The sequence below is a fragment of the Lipomyces doorenjongii genome (genome assembly GCF_038497915.1).
Source record: "Lipomyces doorenjongii strain NRRL Y-27504 unplaced genomic scaffold V1508scaffold_7, whole genome shotgun sequence".
Lineage (NCBI taxonomy): Eukaryota > Fungi > Ascomycota > Lipomycetes > Lipomycetales > Lipomycetaceae > Lipomyces > Lipomyces doorenjongii.
The window spans coordinates 16,896-34,415 of NW_027118074.1; the positions used below are offsets into that span (position 1 = coordinate 16,896).

The 17,520-nt window shown below is 47.2% G+C and overlaps 7 protein-coding genes across 7 annotated transcripts; 4 read left to right on the plus strand and 3 right to left on the minus strand.

The window, feature by feature from the left end:
• Nucleotides 1–20: 20 nt before the first annotated feature.
• On the plus strand, nt 21–2,190 carry V1508DRAFT_411238 (uncharacterized protein). Its single transcript, XM_066939434.1, has one exon. The coding sequence runs from the start codon at nt 406–408 to the stop codon at nt 1,738–1,740; it is 1,335 nt and encodes a 444-aa protein (XP_066797793.1). The 5' UTR covers nt 21–405; the 3' UTR covers nt 1,741–2,190.
• Nucleotides 2,191–2,537: 347 nt separating this feature from the next.
• Nucleotides 2,538–3,541, plus strand: V1508DRAFT_349985 (P-loop containing nucleoside triphosphate hydrolase protein; the record flags this gene model as incomplete). The annotated part of the gene is made up of 6 exons (XM_066936774.1): nt 2,538–2,585; nt 2,759–2,815; nt 2,875–2,903; nt 2,962–3,146; nt 3,213–3,406; nt 3,476–3,541. The coding sequence occupies 6 exons, from the start codon at nt 2,538–2,540 to the stop codon at nt 3,539–3,541; spliced, it is 579 nt and encodes a 192-aa protein (XP_066797794.1).
• Nucleotides 3,542–4,179: 638 nt separating this feature from the next.
• V1508DRAFT_411250 (activator of Hsp90 ATPase) lies at nt 4,180–6,349 on the minus strand. The gene is made up of 6 exons (XM_066939435.1): nt 6,132–6,349; nt 5,856–5,907; nt 5,260–5,663; nt 4,742–5,211; nt 4,622–4,680; nt 4,180–4,512 (listed from the first exon to the last, which is right to left on the minus strand). Exons 2-6 carry the CDS (start codon nt 5,879–5,881, stop codon nt 4,494–4,496), a joined length of 978 nt encoding a protein of 325 aa, XP_066797795.1. The 5' UTR covers nt 5,882–5,907; nt 6,132–6,349; the 3' UTR covers nt 4,180–4,493.
• Nucleotides 6,350–6,545: 196 nt separating this feature from the next.
• Nucleotides 6,546–8,573, minus strand: V1508DRAFT_411256 (uncharacterized protein). Its single transcript, XM_066939436.1, has 6 exons — nt 8,165–8,573; nt 7,882–8,104; nt 7,769–7,827; nt 7,186–7,713; nt 6,955–7,135; nt 6,546–6,903 (listed from the first exon to the last, which is right to left on the minus strand). The coding sequence occupies exons 1-6, from the start codon at nt 8,372–8,374 to the stop codon at nt 6,800–6,802; spliced, it is 1,305 nt and encodes a 434-aa protein (XP_066797796.1). The 5' UTR covers nt 8,375–8,573; the 3' UTR covers nt 6,546–6,799.
• Nucleotides 8,574–9,369: 796 nt separating this feature from the next.
• On the plus strand, nt 9,370–12,367 carry V1508DRAFT_430619 (uncharacterized protein; the record flags this gene model as incomplete). The annotated part of the gene is made up of 4 exons (XM_066941914.1): nt 9,370–10,217; nt 10,271–11,399; nt 11,453–11,865; nt 11,914–12,367. 4 exons carry the CDS (start codon nt 9,370–9,372, stop codon nt 12,365–12,367), a joined length of 2,844 nt encoding a protein of 947 aa, XP_066797797.1.
• Nucleotides 12,368–12,725: 358 nt separating this feature from the next.
• On the plus strand, nt 12,726–13,993 carry V1508DRAFT_365702 (uncharacterized protein). Its single transcript, XM_066937340.1, has 4 exons — nt 12,726–12,919; nt 12,978–13,316; nt 13,377–13,652; nt 13,701–13,993. The coding sequence occupies exons 1-4, from the start codon at nt 12,890–12,892 to the stop codon at nt 13,884–13,886; spliced, it is 831 nt and encodes a 276-aa protein (XP_066797798.1). The 5' UTR covers nt 12,726–12,889; the 3' UTR covers nt 13,887–13,993.
• Nucleotides 13,994–14,000: 7 nt separating this feature from the next.
• Nucleotides 14,001–17,468, minus strand: V1508DRAFT_261587 (uncharacterized protein). The gene is made up of 2 exons (XM_066936432.1): nt 17,269–17,468; nt 14,001–17,027 (listed from the first exon to the last, which is right to left on the minus strand). The coding sequence occupies exons 1-2, from the start codon at nt 17,275–17,277 to the stop codon at nt 14,115–14,117; spliced, it is 2,922 nt and encodes a 973-aa protein (XP_066797799.1). The 5' UTR covers nt 17,278–17,468; the 3' UTR covers nt 14,001–14,114.
• Nucleotides 17,469–17,520: the final 52 nt, after the last annotated feature.

Genomic DNA, 17,520 nt, shown 5'->3' on the forward strand with positions numbered 1-17,520 from the left:
TTTTATTGTAAATCAGGATGCGGCAATGGTGATGGTCAATAAGTAAATATTGTACCTCCTATCTAGCATAATGACGAGCGCCAATCTGTCTGGGTCTGCGTAGATTGCTGCACGCGACCATTTGTGGCACGAGTCCAAAGTAATGCGGAGGCCGGGTCACTCGGAAAATGTTGGTCGTCGCGATCTGATAACTTGGAGTTCGCGCCAAAAGCCACCTTCATTCTTGCACCCCCACCACACCACCAAAGACACGTACCTCATCCGCGAAACCAAAGACAACAATAACAACAACAGGGGAAATACTCTACTCTCCACGTCTTCGCCAGATAGCCCAGCCGGCTTCGTCCACAGTCTAGGCCGCCGTGCTTGTCTGCTATTCTCGCGTGCCGCCTGCTGGCATCCGACATGGCGATCGCGTCTCACCAGCACCAGTGCAGCCGTGGCCGCAACGGCGATCGGCTCGCCACGGCCGGCCACGCGGCGGACCATGAATTCCATCAGGGCCAGTGGTCGTCCCAGCACCGCGGACCGGTGCTGCGGCGTAACTCGTTCTTATCGACCTCGTCGCGATCGTCCGTCGACGACGAATCCGTATACGAGGCCGAGGTGTTTTTCGACGAAGATTCCCTTGACCGCGTACAATACATCGATGCCCATGCTGTCGAAAAAGACGACTCCTCAAAGCTGTACCCAGCGACAACAAACGGCAGCGTGGCTGCCTCGACAGCCATACATCCTCCTCCGGAAGACGACGGATCCGCGCCAACTCTGGCAAACAATCCGTGTTCAAGGCGGACCGCGCCAGAGGTCGCTAGCAATCGCAACAGTCTGGTGCTCGGAAGTCCGTCGAGCGGGAATCTGTTCAGAGGCATAGATTATTCTGAATATACTTATGATTTGGGATGGACTGCAGCGTCGCGGATCCATTCGCGGAATAGCTCGCTTTTTCAGACGCATTCGGTCAACTTTGCGAACGCGTCGCCTAGAGCGTTTGGATCTCCTGGATTCGGGTCACCCGGATTTTTGGCGCAACATATAGCGGCGAATGAAGCGGAGTCGCTGCGAGAAGAGAATGGAAATACAGAGTCTTCGGCGCGGAGGGTTGATGACGTGGAGGAAGTTCTGACCGAGAATGCGCCATTGTTAGATTCAAGTTCGGAGCCTATTACAATTGTCGGTACTGCTGCGGAGAGTGGCACTATGGAAATAATACGTCCGACAGAAAGTGAGGGCTTACCAGCTTTTGGCACGTCGCCAATCATGGCTTTCCTCTCGCATCCCTGCATGTCAGAGGACGGAGGACAATATCCAGACACAGATCTGGCTACTCTTATCGACTATGCGAGTCCGCGAGTACCTCCGTTTCCGTCAACAGCAGAAGCAGAGGAATTACTCTACTCTCGCATGTCTCCTCAGTCACGAGCCGCCCTCTTAAAGTTAATGCGTGGACGAAACTCCTCCGGGCCGCGACCACCACGATTTCGCCCTCCGATCTCGCAAAATATGGGATACGGTGCAATCCAGCGACACCCGTTTTACTATGCTCCGTCACGAAGCTCGAGTAACGCGCGAAGCGTCATGTCAGAGCCAGGAGCGACGCCCCAGCCGGCATACCGTCGACTGAACCGGACGCTCCATGGCGAATTTGGAGGCGACGATATTGGATTTTGGGATTCGGTGAAGTCATTCTTTTTGACCGAATGCTGCTTGTGTTTGGAACCGGAGCGAGACCAGCAATAGATAATTCGATTTACGACTAGCCATGTACGATATGTGTTTTATTGTTTACCGGTATTTGAATTTTTGGGATTAGGCATGAGTCACGACACTCTTTTCATCATTTTAGTCATTACAGCATTTGTGTTGGAGGAGGTATTTTGGTATTTGTATGCGAGAGAAAGTATTTGCAAGGTGTTTATGTGGGATAAGATTGCATTGTCGCGGAGGAAAAGACTGCATAGTCACGTTACGTGTACATTCGTTTCTACTTCTGGAGCTAGAGAAGATTTAATTGCAACTGCTAATGATGCGCAACGATCGCAATGACTTATGAATATTTTGAATTTTGGGTTATCTTGCGCGTACGAGAGAATTGTGTTGATTGTCACAACAAATCCTGAGCAAGATCGCACTTTAATTGAAGGCGGAATGCACCGCGTTACATGTTGCATCTAGTATTTAGTAATTGACTTCTTTAACTAATGCTAAATACCGCCTTTTTTGCGGATGGGCTGCAGATAATTAATTGGTTGGATGGGCCAAACCCTTCTGTTTAGGTCTGGGTCTTAGTAGCGCGAGCTGCTAACAATTGAAAGGCACGCTCATTAATTTCCCAGAGCGCTGAATTCAGTAAGGGCGCCGCCCGGCAAAAGACAGACACACGCAGCGAACACCCAACACTCCTTGTACAAACGCCTTTCACAAGTCTAAGCCATTATATCTCTCACTCTGTCTCCCTACACGTGCCTCCTGCTCCTCCCTTCTCATCTCCTTTTTTCTCTTTGAACTCGTCCACTCGTCGTCTCATCTCATCGCAGATGCAGACTATAAAATGTGTTGTCGTTGGTGATGGCGCCGTTGGAAAGGTTTGTCTATCTTGTGCTGTAGTTGAGCGTGTTGCAGCGGGTCGATGAATAATTCATTACCGAGAGGAATGAGCATTACGCAGACACCCAGTCGGGTTATATGGCGATCTTTTCGCTGCTTGGCTTAGAGACACCGCAGAGCCCGTTTCGACACAATACTAACCGATTGATAGACTTGTCTGTTGATATCATACACGACCAACAAGTTTCCTGCAGACTATGTGCCAACTGTATGTCTTGACCTCTCCCTGTTCGTCGCTCAACACAATAGCTAACACACAATACATAGGTGTTTGACAATTACGCGGTCACCGTTATGTATGTCTTTACCTTTTTTCCCTCTACAACTTTAAGGAGTTAACTTCTGTGTCGGTAGGATTGGCGACGAACCATACACGCTCGGTCTATTCGATACCGCTGGTCAGGAAGACTACGACAGACTCCGCCCGCTCAGTTATCCCCAGACAGACGTCTTCCTCGTCTGCTTCAGCGTCACGTCCCCGGCCTCGTTCGAGAACGTTAAGGAGAAATGGTTTCCCGAAGTCCACCACCATTGCCCAGGTATGTGTCAGCCACTCCGTCCCCCACCACCTCGTTCTGCGTTCCGAGCAAATACTAACCATTTAGGCGTTCCCTGCCTCATCGTCGGCACACAAATCGACCTCCGCGACGATCCGACCATCATCGAACGCCTCGCTCGGCAAAAAACACATCCAATCTCCGCTGAAACCGGCGAGCGCTTGGCAAAGGAGCTTGGCGCCGTCAAATACGTCGAATGCTCGGCCCTCACACAAAAAGGTCTAAAGTCCGTGTTCGACGAAGTAAGTCCAGAAATTTTTAATTTCAAGTATTGTAAGTGAAAGGGCAATTGGAAATTAATGGACTTGTAGGCGATTGTCGCGGCGCTAGAACCACCTGTTCCAAAGAAGGGCAAAAAACTCTGCACTATATTATAATCATCTTGTTTTCCTTAAATTTTCTTTTCCATTCTGGCGTTATTTTGTACTTGCAGTTAATGATTTCGTACGATACGGTGCTCTTTGAGTCTACATTAATTAGGTTGAAAAGTATGCAAAAACATACCTCTTACCCAACGTACTTGACCATACATCGCCAGGTCCGTAATCTCTCTCTTTTCTCATGTTTTAGAATTTAAGAGTCTATGCATGCTTGAGGTATGCCTTTATGTGCGTCGGTTGGGTTGAAGAAAGGTCGCGTGCATTTCTTGTATAGTCTGTGCTTGCAGCTTCGTTATCAATTTCTCTATTTATTTATGATTATTTATCCAACTATCTAGATTTTTATTTTGCGCCTTCCTTTGGTTCTAAACTCATCTTCGCTTTGTTTTTTCGGCATCGATCTACGATACTACAGCATAATGCAGTGATTATCTTTTTAAATGGACAGCCGAATAGTACGCGACGCGATATAATTACTGCTGCAGCATTGTTTATGTAATTCCCAGGTCTAACAGATCTATCCACTTTTTTTGCTCTCTTTGTTTGTTCGATAATGACGTGAATTTGTACCTGTCCAGCAAGTTAATCATTTGTTGTAGTTTTCGTATATAGTATGTGATCAATTGGCTTCGAACCCACGCCTATGACTACGCATCAGAAGTTAAAAATACTAGGTTTTATTATAATTGATTGAACAAATGTAAACGACCAAAAGAAAAGATCCCATCGTAAATTCATAGACGCCGTAAACTTCTTCAATTAAGTCTGTGTCGGTAACTTAACTTCCGAGAAAAACAACTTTTTATAACAAGAAAAACCAGTGTGTACGCCAATTCTAACGCATCCATCCCCGCCCGCCAGCTGGAGCTGGACGTGCAGCGATCGACCACAAATATACAAGTACATATTCTGAAGAATATTGTCATGAACTTCTTGAAAAATCGGCAAATTACAATACAGCGCCAAATCTAATAAACAACGCGCATTAGAAAGATGCCCAACAAAGCAACAACACATACCGAAATTAAAGTCACAAATCTAGACAAGTCGTAGAAAAGGGGTGAAGGAGAGACGTACCCGAATGTGAGCTTAATTGATTTGACGTAGTATTCTTCAAAGTTGCGTCTCGTGACATCCTACACAAAATTATTAGTTATTTCTGTATAAGATGAAGGGTTGTACAATTGGCGGACATACCTCTTGTCCGACAGGAACGCCCTTCCACGCAACTATGGCTTTAGTCTCGCTCTGGCCCTGATCGAACACGATTTTCAACTCGGCAAAATGCTCCGGTTTCCAGTCTTTCAAACGCCACAACATCTCAATGGACTTGTTCTCAACCAATTTCAAGAACTTGCCCGAAACGTTGCCGCCAAACAGAGCATACTCGCCACCTTCACTCGGGGTGAACTTGACAGGTGGAGAGCGCGTCCACGCGGCAACTCGCGCAGGATCAAGGAAAGTCGTATACAGCTCCGCCGCCGTAGTGTTGAAGGCAGATTCTAGCCGGAGAGTAGTCGTGTTATAAGCCGCTGATGAGGACGACTTCTCGTTAGCCGCTGTCGTGGTCGTTGCTGCTGTCATTGGAGTAGCCTTGGCAGTCTGGTTGGATGATGTGAACTGCGACCTGTTCTCTGCAACTGGGTGCTGTATATCCTTGCCATGCGCTATATCCCATCAGAAACAGTCCGGAAAGAGTAAATTGACAGACTCACTCTCCATTAAATCATGACCAAAAGCCGACAGCTTCTGTCGCAACTCAGGCACGATCTTCGCACGAATCAATTCCCTCGCCGGTTGCTTCTCCTTCGTCTCCTCACTTATACTCACGTCAAACACGTACTCATCCTCCTCAGTGTCATACGCTACCTCTGGAATCGAGATAGTGCCACTGACAGCCGCAGTTCCGACACTGCCCTCATAATCCAGTACAATCTTCACATCAAACAAACTGATAACCTTCCCCTTGCGCTGATTAACGTCGACGTCACCTGTCAGACTGGCGAGTTTCGTGATCGAGACCGAAGTTTGCCCGTCTTCGACTGTAGCGCTGAGGCCAACCAGCTTCTCGGAAAAATACGTCTTGGCCCAGTCTACGCAATTCTTATCTACCCAGTGCCTGGAAGAAAGAAAAAAGATATTAAAATCTTGCTCAAAAATGTAAGAAAGATCACGAACGAAAATATCGAATCAAATTGTGACTATGCTAGTGCGGTGGCTGCTGCTGCAAAATATTCAGGCCCTGCCGTACAATGTTCCGATACAAATAACGAGCGACCAAAAAGAGAAAGAATGAGGAAAATATAAGTACCAATTGTTTGGATTGTGTAAGACCATGACGAATATCTGTAATTATCTATAACCTTTGTCATTGTTAACACATGTCATCTTCAAGCTTCCATTAGAAAAAGCGACGCGCCAAATCGGAGTCTTTTTAATAGATCAGAAATTTGGGTATAGATTAGGAAGTCCACATAATGAAAGAGTACAAATCTCTTCAGACTGGTGCACAGCAAACTTATGTCGTCATTTCAATTAAAAAATCCCGTTGACGCGCCCACTTCTTAAACAAAAGCGTAAAACTTACCAGACGTAGTAACTGCCGACACAAACTTCAATTGATAATAGCACTAATCGAATAAGATTAGAATTGCGCTCTGGTCAAATATTGTACACGTTAGTATCTAAGAAAATGTGTAAACTGTGTAGGGCCGAGCTGCTCTACTTATGGTCCGAGGGGCAGTTTAGGGCAGTGGCATTAGGGTTCATTCTCCTCATTTCGAGAAACTTCTGCCTGACGAGACCAAATATGGTGGGGTGAACGACCTAAGTTCCACTTTCAAGTTGAAAGATTAGCTTAATTGGACCTGTCGCTGCCGCACTTTATTTATACGAGGCCTCGGTCAAGTAAGCATTTTCTTTGAATATACATGTTGCTTCAGTCGATTTTACCGCATAAAGTAAGCAGCCCAGCTCTTTGAATAAGAGAGATATAGACGAACAGTGGCAAAGCTAGTCATTGCATTGGTCTACAGGTCATCTTACATAAACCCACTCCAGATCGGAGCAAATAATATACTATTAGTTCCTCACTAAAGACCGAAATAATACACCTTCCGCAGCCACCTGCACGTAAGCCAAGTATGCGCCAAAACAATACACAGAAGATAAACCATATAACAAATAGCAGCCAAACTATGCACCAACTACACTGTATCTTCATAATGACGCGCAGCCTGTGTAACAGTAGATTTCCTAGTAGTGACGCCCGTACGCAGCGTAGCCAAGCCGTGCTTCAAGCATCTGGTCATAGTAACGCATAGCCGTCGACAACTTCTGGTACATCTCCAAAAGAGCATCTAAGTCACTGTCAGAGGAAATCGCGAATCCAATTCGCTAGTATTGCATACCATATTTTCCAATCGACTCCACAACATTCCTCGAGAATTTAGGTCTCAGACTTGTAACATTATCGTATAGCTCTTGAAGCTTAGGATCCCGTAGAATGGCGCTTGGGTTGTCAGCAGGTAGATGATCCACAAGAATAGAAAATAAGTTGATATTTTCAATATCCTTTAGGGATAGCTGATTCTAAGCTACAGTTAGATTGTGGTTCAGTGTGTGCTAGAAAATAAATTTACCGGCAGAGGAACAGCTTTAACAGCAGGAGCTGCAGGTCTTGGTTCTTCAGGCGCTGGTACTGATTCTTTAGCTTTCTTCTGCTCCTCCATATCTCTCAAGCTCGCTTCTATGGCCGCCTTAATATCTGGATCCTCGTAATCAGAAGCCAAAGAATTCAATTCTGGTTTCGCTTGAACAGGAGGTGGAGCAGCAGTGAATCCTGACATTGGCTGCTTCGACTCCTCGAGACTCATTCTCAATGCGCGCTTTAAGTCATCGTCCTCTTCGTAGATGAGCGCAGTCGCTGACTTCTTCTTGTCCTCTGATTTGTGTCGATGGTGCTTGTGGGGAGCCTTGTGCTTCAGCGCATAACACGAATCGCACACGCGTACAGGCTGTGTAATACCGAGATGGGGGAGAGGTATACTCTTGGACGAGCAGTTCTGATCGAAAGCGTTACCACAGTTTCGGCAGTGGTGTTTCCGGTTAGTGAAGGAAAATGGCGTTCGACATCGCATGCAAACCTCTGAGTCTGTCCAATCTGGAGGCTAAAGGGATTCAATTAGCACGTGTGCAAAAAATGTAAACTATACGATTACATACAGCTGATGAATCAATAAATGTCGTTGAGACTTTGGTAATCTCCTCAGGAAATTCGAATCCTGTATTGCACTTGTTTAGCCCCGCATTGCGTCCACATCCGTAATTGAAGTTACCTTGACTTTTAAGCTCCTTGTAGACTGTTCCTACATATTGCAGCTGCATTTGGCCATCAAATACTGATGCCCAGATCTGAATCAGCTCAAGAATCATTGCCTTCACATCGTTGTTCACGCCTCCTGGATTCTTAAGAATCGACACCAAATTATCCACAAACTCTCTCGATGCTACTTCCATCAAAAAATGATAGCCGCCGTTCTTCACACACGCGTCGGTAAGCTATATATACGTACGTCAACGATCAGTATATTATCCAGCTTCAAATAATAAAGTACATACCTTCAATGCAAGCAGTTGGACGTTCGGGTTCTTGTGATTTAACCGTTTCTTCAGTGATCGCATAGCATCCTTTGCAGGTACACTCTTACTCCGAATCATATCACATATCTCCAGATTCAGCGCGAGGTCTACCTCGCCATTCGGCAACCCCTCAGACGTCGCACGCTCGATTTGCTCGTCGAGCACTCCCGCGGAAGAGAACCAGGACATTGCGCTGAGTTATATCGGCTTTTCAAAATCTGATCTAAGGGAATCTCGAATATACAAAACAAAGAGTACGTAAATTTTCGTAATGAACTCAACCTCAGGTGGGATCAGAACGCCAACTGAGATTAGTGGACTAATAAGGTTCGGTGAAGAGCGCACAGCACATCGCAGAAGGCACTCACGTGACGTGAATTGAGCTGTTGTGGCACTTGTGCCTGGAATGGCGTTCTCAGTTTGGGTATATAGCCACAAGCGTTGCGTCGGATGATCTTGTGCGCCATTGGTAAGCCAAATGGCGGGTTAGGAACAGCTGCAACTACCACGCCTAGTTACGTAGCCTCGCGATTATGATGACGACGCCTCTCAACGGCTGCCATCTGAGACTCTCGTGCTTTGGTTTCTTCGATTTTGAGCGCTCGGATTTTACTCGTATACGCAATCCAAATACATTCGATATTATGGCAGCGTCAACGAGGTGTTAACGTGATTTATAACGAACTCCCTACAATTGACTTCACGCTGCTTGATTAAGCAAAACATAACGGTTCGCGACGAAACGGATAATACGTGTCGTAATAGACTCAAAAGCTAGCAATTAAAGAACTAAACTGGCTAGCAAGTCATTTCAAGAGTAAAAGAAGATCCAAATATCTGCTCCAGGCCGACACCTAGTATAATATTAGATACGCCCGTGGTATAGTGCATTCACTATCATCCGTGACCCTCGATCGTCGAATATTGTTGCTTATAGTATTAATCGTATTATTCTATGACACCGTTAGGATCCATAACTTTGACTACTGTGTAACCGCGAGAGGGTGTAGTTGGCTATCAAAGGGTGCCGCATCATACAAGGAAGGCGTTACGACAAGGTTCACAAGCCGTGGCCAACTAACAAGTTGGATAGCGGCACTTCACTCAGCAGTTAGTTACCACCACCGAACGAATTATCAGTTACCACACATTGTTCGCAATATCCAGAAGACATAGCGGATACCATGGGTGACCGTACTCCTAGGGGGTCGGCCATTGACGATCTGAGAGGGCCGTCGTCGACCTCAATGGTGTCTGCACTGATGCAAACAGAGCCACCGCCTCCACCACCGAAGTCCTCCGGAGCAGATTCCCTCGAAGAGCGTTTCAACAGACTACGAATAGGGGGAATTAAGTTGAGAGAATCGCGTGCGACGGATTATTTCACTGTTCATGCCTCAGAGTCGTCTTATTCGACGCCGTCGTTATCATCGTCCGTGAGTTCCAACCCCTCTAGACACGATGGCGCATCGAGCTCTATTGTTGCAACACAATATCACTCAATACCACCAGCTACATATTCCACCTCGAGAAAACCACTGCACGGACCTCGGGAGCTGCCTACAAGTACCTCAGCATCGTCGCATGAGTCGAAAAGATCTCACGAGTCCGTTTCCAATGGCTTAAACACTGCACAACGTCTTGGTTCACTACCGTCGGTGCCAAAGGCACTTCCGTCTGTCCCGGGCTCCTCCTCGATAACGTCTGAGCACGAGATGTGGAGGTCTTCACAAATGAAAAGCTCATCCTCGCTACGAAATTCACCTAGCCATACGCCTGCACCTCCAATTATTCGACCACCTCCACCACCAAGTGTCCCACCACCTCCCCCTCCTCCGAATGAAGGCAAAATTCACAGGCCCTACAATTTCCCAAGAGCGTTATCTGTAACGGCTGAGGCTTTGGCAACCTATATTCACGAGGTTCCGGATCAAATCTTATTGTTGGATATAAGGCCTCGTGAGCAGTTCGATGAAGGCCATATCTATACAAGCAATATCGTGAGCATCGATCCAATTGTTCTTCGTGCAAAGTAAGTATTAATTGCTGAATGCTACTGTCAATGCATATCTGACATTGCTTTAGCCAAACAAGTGCCGATTTAGAGGATGCATTAATTCTCTCGCCTGCGAGGGAGCAAGATATATTCAGCAGAAGGCATAAATTCCAACTTATCATATATTACGACCAGAATAGTCGAACAAATAACTATCTTGGCGGTCCCGTTTCAGACAGTCAACAGCTACCCCTTCACAACTTAATAGATACGATATACGAGCATGAGACTGTTAAAAGTTTGAAACGGCAACCATGTTTATTAGTGGGTGGAATTGATGCGTGGGTAGAATATTGTGGCCGAAACAGTTTGGTCAGTACCAAGACTGCCACGAATGTCGCAAAAAAAATGCTTCCAGATAAGCCAGCAAACGAGGAGGTTTATGACGTGACGAAAGATAAGATAACCATGACATACGAGCAGGACTATTCGAGTCTTATTCGAAAACCAGTGCCCGAGCCTTACGATCAGAGGTTGAAAGGGACTCCGCCAATTAAGTATTCGACGATAGATGGCAATCGAACGCCTTCAGAGTTTTCGCCAAGCAACCATACTTACAATTCCAGCACGAGTCACAATGTGGTTAAGGTGCCTCCACAATCCTCCGTGACAGCGGAGGTGTATAATCGCGATATGAACGACTTCTTCCGGAGGGGACCGCAGGCACCGAGCGACCTTATGCCCAAGCGACCGACACCGGTGGTAGACCGCTTATCATACAACGGAAGAATGTCAGCTCACAGTATGCCTGTTGCAGGCACTACACTTCCATCTCTTCAGTTACAAGTCTCGAATAACCAGCCTCCAAGGACATCTCCTCAAACGATCGATCTGGCAGCCCAATTCCCACAGAGTCCTACAGTTACGCGGAGCGAGAAACAGCACTCTATTGGAAACAATTACTCGGGTCTTGGGGAAGTCAGCGCTGGACTGACCGGTTTGAAGAACTTGGGAAATACGTGCTACATGAATAGTATTATCCAATGTCTTGCAGGAACAGGACTGTTGGCTCGATTTTTCCTGACTGGGTCATATAAAAAACATATAAATCTGAAGAATAAGCTGGGTACGAAGGGTGAACTGACATTGGTATTTGGCAACCTAGTGCATGCTCTGTATAATGATCAATGCACCTTCCTGATACCGACGACTATGAAGGTATGTTATTATACAATATAATTTACGGTTCGCCTGCTAAAATAATGTCGTAGGAAGTTACTGGAAGGTTGCGACCTGAATTCGCTGGAAACGATCAGCATGATGCGCAGGAATTTTTGACATTTATTCTTGATGGATTGCACGAGGACCTGAATGTCAATGGTGGAAAGGCCAGGCTACCACCTCTGACAGAACAGGAGGAACGTATGCGGGAACGGTATACGGTACGATATGCATCATTCCTAGAATGGGAGCGTTACATGAAATCGGATAATTCTGCAATTGTTCATATGTTCCAAGGACAGTATCAAAGTCGGCTCACGTGTACAGTTTGTAGATTCACATCTACGACTTACAATCCGTTCTCATTCTTGTCCCTTCCTCTGGCACCGGGTAAGAATGTGACCTTGGAGCAATGCTTCGATTTATTTGTTGCTGAAGAGATTTTGGATCACGATGACGCATGGTATGTGTTTCAAATTTGCCCGCTAGTACGTATTAATGCTGAATATAGGCACTGCCCTCAATGTAAGCAGCAGAGAAAGGCTACGAAGGCACTTCGTATCTCACGACTACCGGTCATTCTAATTATCCACCTGAAACGTTTTAAGGTTAGTGGTCGTTGGAGTAACAAGTTAGAGAATTTCGTGAACTTTCCCCTGAAAGGTCTGGATCTCACGCCATATTGGCCGAATTACAGATCGGAAGACAAGGTATGGTTGGATAAGTTCCCACAAGCAGCAGACCAACAACCTCCATTCCGCTACAATCTGTATGGTGTCGTTAATCATTATGGATCCGTTAGAGGGGGCCATTATACCGCGTTCGTACACAAGAACAATAAGGGCTGGCTTATCTTCGATGACAGTAGGGTAGCCATCTGTCCTCCTGAGCGTGTCGTCTCAAAAGATGCTTATGTTTTATTCTACGAACGAGATTTGTCAAGTGGATACGCAGCAACCACATGATTCTCAGAATTCATTTCTATTTTCTTGATTTGTCGTTTTCTTCGGTTATGGTGGGCAAGTACTGGATAGAATAGCATAAATGAGTACGGCTAGCATTTCGTTTTTTTGGTTTATGCACATGTCCTATGAGTTAGTGAGATTGTTTTTATTTGTTCACTTCATACGTTTTTATTTGTTCACTTCATACATTTATCGTTCGGCTAACTTCAGTACATTTCGGCTTTGTTAGTGGGAACATGGCTTTTGGTTCTATTGTTTTTTGCATTTCTGTATTTGTAGCAACGTTGTAGGATAGTTTTCTTGATTCAACAAAGTTTCAAGCAATTAGGGTTTGCTGGTTGGCCTCCTCTCTCTGAATAATTTCCTTCGTTTTAGTGCTGTCTTACGCCTATGCGATCACATTATCCCATCAAGCAATGACTCCGGACACGCTTCTCGTGCAAAGTGAAAGCGACAAAAGCTAAGTGCGACCAATACAATCGCGGTTCCGTGACTCCAGGACGTTATCCATAATCTTTTATAATGGCGGCCGAACAGAGGAAACTGTTAGAGGTATATACAATCCTATGTGTATTAGAGTCGTTAGATGATATGTAACAACGTTTTCTAGCAACTTATGGGCGCAGACGCCCTCGCCGGCCGTAACTCCAAACGGCAAGAAATCCCTCTCACAGACGCCCGCGTTTGCAAAAGTTACATCGTCGGCACATGTCCTCATGATCTCTTTACAAATACGAAGCAAGATATGGGTCCGTGTCCCAAGATCCACTCGGAGGGCCTCAAAGCCGAATATATTCGTGAACGTGAAAGTGGTCGTGATTTCAGCAGTTTTGATTATGATTACTTGAAAGATTTGGAGAAGTACGTATTGGATTGTAATAGGAGGATTGATGCCGCACAGCGGAGGTTAGAACGGACGCCGGATGAAATTGCGCAGACGACGGCATTGGTGAGATAGTTTGATTGAATTTGAAATGTACTGTGCAGCTTGCTAATAAGGTGCCAATAGCTTAAAGCAATTGATGAACTAAACGAGGGAATTGATGCATCAGTTATGGAGATATCGGTGCTTGGGGATTATGGAATGATAAGTCGCACACTTGAGGAATATCACCATATAAAGATTAAGCGCCACGAGCGTGAATCCAAGGAGAGGGAACTTCGAAATCTCAATGACAATATGGGCCCTTCGGGTCATCAAAAACTGCAGGTGTGCGATGTCTGTGGAGCTTATTTATCGCGACTGGATAATGACCGTCGGCTAGCTGATCATTTCGCTGGCAAGGTGAGTGTTACGGCTGTTAGTGTACCCACGTTGTCGCTAACGGAGTAGATGCATCTCGGATACGCACAAATGAGAGCGACGTATAAGGAACTACAGGAAAAAGTGGCCAGTAAGCCTCCTCCACCTTCATATAACGGCCACCCTCGATCTCAAGATCGGCGTCCAAGCGAGAGAGACCGAGGGAGAGACTACGACAAGTGGGGTCCTAAAAGCAGAGGCAGACGGAGACCTTAGAATTATATGAAGGAGGAGTAAATATTGTACTATAGTGACTTTGTAACTACTAAATTAAAACTAATTGCAATTATACAGTATATGTAAACTTTTGCTATGCACTTGATACTTTTGAATTTAATCCAAATTACAACATCGTATGAATAATGATAAAGAACGGTAAGTATATAATCAGATCCTCGGTAAGTATCTAATTTTCTTCAATCCCATTGCGATCCATATACAAATTTACCAAGAATTCGTTGGCTGCTGAATATGCCACGAGTCATTACGCTGCTCACTCGCAGAGGCGTCCCAACTATTCGACGTCGAAGGGACCAATATGGCAGATGCCGGAGCTGGAGATGTACGACCAGCAGCTTCTGCTGCTGTTGGTCCTTGTGGCGCTGCTGGTGGTGCTGCTGTTCGTAGTGCCGCTGTTGGTAGTGCCGCTGCTGCTGTCGAAGCTATACTCATTTCCGTCGCACCCCCAGCTGCCGCCAAGGCATCCCAACTCTCCGCTGCCGCACCAGGAGCCATGTTCCATGACACAGCGGTACCAGGCACCTGTGAGCCCCAAGACCGACGCTCTGAAAACTGTTGAGCAGAAGCACCATCCCATGACTGAGCAGCCCTGTTGGAGTCATAGTCGCGGGAAGGACGTTCAGAGCTCTCAGAGCTACTACAGATGCTTCGTGGTGGTCCGCCGTCACCAACGTGGGTTCCATCTCGAGCTGACGGTCTGTCATTTTCCTGGTGAACTCCGCTTTTGCCTCTATAACCGCTACGATCGCCGTAGCCTCCGCCATAATCGCTATTGTCATCTACTTTACCACCGCGTCTATCATAATCGCCTCCAATTCGACCACCACGACTACCACCACGGTATGACCTTCGTCCATTACTATACTTGCTACCGGCTAGACTTCCTCCTCCGAAGTGAAGTTCCTTAGGTGCACCCGAACCATTACGAGCATATCCTTGAGATTGCGACTGGCTCCACGAGTCGCTGGCAAGCGACCGTGAATCTGCGGGATTTGGAGCATCCCATCCTGAGGTTTGCGTTGTGGTTACTGAAGTTGCATCCCAGCTACTTGCCGAGGTCGGCATATCCCAACTGTTGTCGGCAGTGGTGAGAGCTGGAGTATCCCATGATGACTGTGACGGCTGCGAAGACTGATCTTGAGCGCGGATTGCCGGCTTATATTCAGACTTCGGCTCCGATTGGCGCGGCTCTGGATCATGTAGTGCAGGCACCAGTGCGTTCATAGGCTTCGAAGAGATTGGAGGGGAAGCCGATGTGAAAGTGTTGCCATTGCTCGCAGTTGTAGGAGTTGCATCCCAGCTATTATCTGGCACTGGCACTGGCGTATCCCATCCAGTGTATTCAGTGCCACGTGCTGGTGCTGGTGCTGGTGCTGGTGCTGGTACTGGTACTGGTACTGGTACTGGTACTGGTACTGGTACTGGTACTGGTACTGGTGCTGGTACTGTATTGTTTGAAGACTTCTCTGGTGCAGAGCACGATTTCGGAACAAATACCGCTGCTGCCGCCCATGAGTCATCGCGCGTAGGAGCAGCCTTCGACTCGGTTTGGGTAGGCGCCGGCAATGCGCGCGCGGGAGCCTGCTCTCTGACTGGCGCGGACACTGCATCCCGACTATATCCGACAGCTAGAGCAGGTGCGTCCCAACTATTGACGGCCGGTGTAGGAGCTTCCCAGCTATCAATGACAGCAGGTGCAGTCGCGTCCCACTCATCGGTAGAAGCTGGTGCTGCTGTATTAGAGGTCGGCTTCGGTGGTCTAACAGCTTGTGGGGTCACAGATTTGATATCTTTTTGCTGGTCAGGTAACTTCATGTTGTTCCCAGTTACAACTGGCGAAAGCGTAGTTGGTGAAACCACTACAGCCTCCCAGTCACTCGTAAGAGTTGCTGCAGGAACTGCATCCCAGTCATTACTAGCTGTGGCAGCAGTTTCAGGCTGGTCGCTGTCAATGTCGCCACGCGCATTTGGAGCGGGCCAGGCACCCTTGTCTCCGCTGGTATCGATGTTTCCTTTGTCTTTATTGGTCCAATTGCCATTTGCGTCCTGGCCATAATTATCGCTCCCGTCACGCTCGCTGTATCTTCCGCTGTATCTTCCGCTATATCTACGTCGAGAATCCCCTTCGTCTTCATATCTTCGTCGTTGCCCTTCAAACCGCCGGCGTTGTGGTCGATTAGTCGGGGCCCATCTACTAGCACCGAGCCCAATTGCCGTCTTTGAAGCCGCAGAACTTGTATTGCCATCTGAAGACTCATGGTTCGGTATTGATCCAAAGCGTCGCCGTCGCGAATCGTGTCGGCCACTTCCGTAAGGGTTGGGCAAGAAAGTCCCTTCCGGCGGGCCGTCTGGTTTATCCCAGGACAAATGCTGCAATTCCGAAGCTGATGAATCTGGCGCACCCCAACTATAGTCGGCTTGTTTTGCGGGTCGATCAGACGGGTCGGCAGCGAGTGCGGGAATCGGTGCATCCCACGAATCGTTCGCTACAGCTAGAGCAGGAGTAATCCGTGACATCTCTGCCGAAGCGATAGTGGGCGTGTCACCCGATTGCGATGCCGATCGGTCAGCGTGAGCTTGAGACTGGGTGACTGTGAGTGGCGCATCACAAGAGGCCGACGCTGCTGATATATCCTTGACTGGAGAGTCCCAGGAACTCGCGATCAGAGACGCTGGAGTTTTTGAAGATGCACCAGACACAGCTGTACTAATGTTCGATGTATTTGAGGCGGCGGATAGCGGTCGCGACGTCCTTGGCTTTGGCGCGCTCCACTGGCTGTCCAGAGCTGCCTCAGAACGTGGATGAGCAGGATCGGCCTGAAACGACTGTGCTGATCGTGCCGACGGCCGAGAATGTGAACGTGAACGCGAACGCGAACGAGTCCGACCGACTGATGGAGCCATTGGCCGGGAAGATGGAGCATCCAATGAGTTTGTTTGCGTTGTAGGAGCTGGCATATCCCATGAATGTTCCTGAGTCGTAGGTGCTGGAATATTCCAAGAACTATCTGGCACAGAAGGCGCCAGCGTATCCCACGAGTTAGAAACAGTCGTCGAGGCCACTGGCGTATCCCATGAGTTAGATACAGTCGCCGTAGCCTCTGGCGTAGCCCATGACTAGAAGGATTGAATTAGCCAAAAATTAGCCAAAGTGATTTATTCGACGCCAAGCTGCAGTCTGACCACAATGAATAAGACGTCAACTATCTAAATTTCAGCTAAGTGCTTCAATTGGTGGACGAGATAGTAAGCTCGACCATTCAACTTAGCTATTCGCTGATCGGTAAATCGTAATTGACACTTCGTCTAAATCAAGCACTATGGCGGATAATCAAACAAATTTTTGATCCCAACTCACTTGCGTCATATTGATCTGCGAGGCTTATCCAAAAACTATTATACAAAATATACTCCAATTCTGACATCAATACTTTCCTAAAGATTCGAGCCGCTGAATCGCCGATGTGGCCTTGAACCGCAAAATGAGGTGGCAGAGAACGGTCCACGCGCTCCGTCACTTTTTCATTTCACTCCCACAGTAGCTAAGCTACGTTTCATATTATTCGCTACCAGTGCTATCCAATTAGGCCTCGAAAGCCAAAGGCTCAGT

Excerpts from the sequence above, each read along its gene's own strand:
- V1508DRAFT_411256 (XM_066939436.1), bottom strand. The coding sequence starts at position 8,374 with ATGTCCTGGTTCTCTTCCGCGGGAGTGCTCGACGAGCAAATCGAGCGT. Across the intron at positions 8,105-8,164 it reads TCCAACTGCTTGCATTGAAG|CTTACCGACGCGTGTGTGAA; the intron begins GTATGTACTTTA and ends ACGTATATATAG. Across the intron at positions 6,904-6,954 it reads GGAGTCGATTGGAAAATATG|ATGCTCTTTTGGAGATGTAC; the intron begins GTATGCAATACT and ends ACAGTGACTTAG.
- V1508DRAFT_411250 (XM_066939435.1), bottom strand. The coding sequence starts at position 5,881 with ATGGTCTTACACAATCCAAACAATTG. Across the intron at positions 5,664-5,855 it reads TTACACAATCCAAACAATTG|GCACTGGGTAGATAAGAATT; the intron begins GTACTTATATTT and ends TCTTTCTTCCAG. Across the intron at positions 4,681-4,741 it reads GCGTTCCTGTCGGACAAGAG|GATGTCACGAGACGCAACTT; the intron begins GTATGTCCGCCA and ends AATTTTGTGTAG.
- V1508DRAFT_365702 (XM_066937340.1), top strand. The coding sequence starts at position 12,890 with ATGGCGGCCGAACAGAGGAAACTGTTAGAG. Across the intron at positions 13,317-13,376 it reads TTGCGCAGACGACGGCATTG|CTTAAAGCAATTGATGAACT; the intron begins GTGAGATAGTTT and ends AGGTGCCAATAG. Across the intron at positions 13,653-13,700 it reads CTGATCATTTCGCTGGCAAG|ATGCATCTCGGATACGCACA; the intron begins GTGAGTGTTACG and ends CTAACGGAGTAG.
- V1508DRAFT_411238 (XM_066939434.1), top strand. The coding sequence starts at position 406 with ATGGCGATCGCGTCTCACCAGCACCAGTGCAGCCGTGGCCGCAACGGC.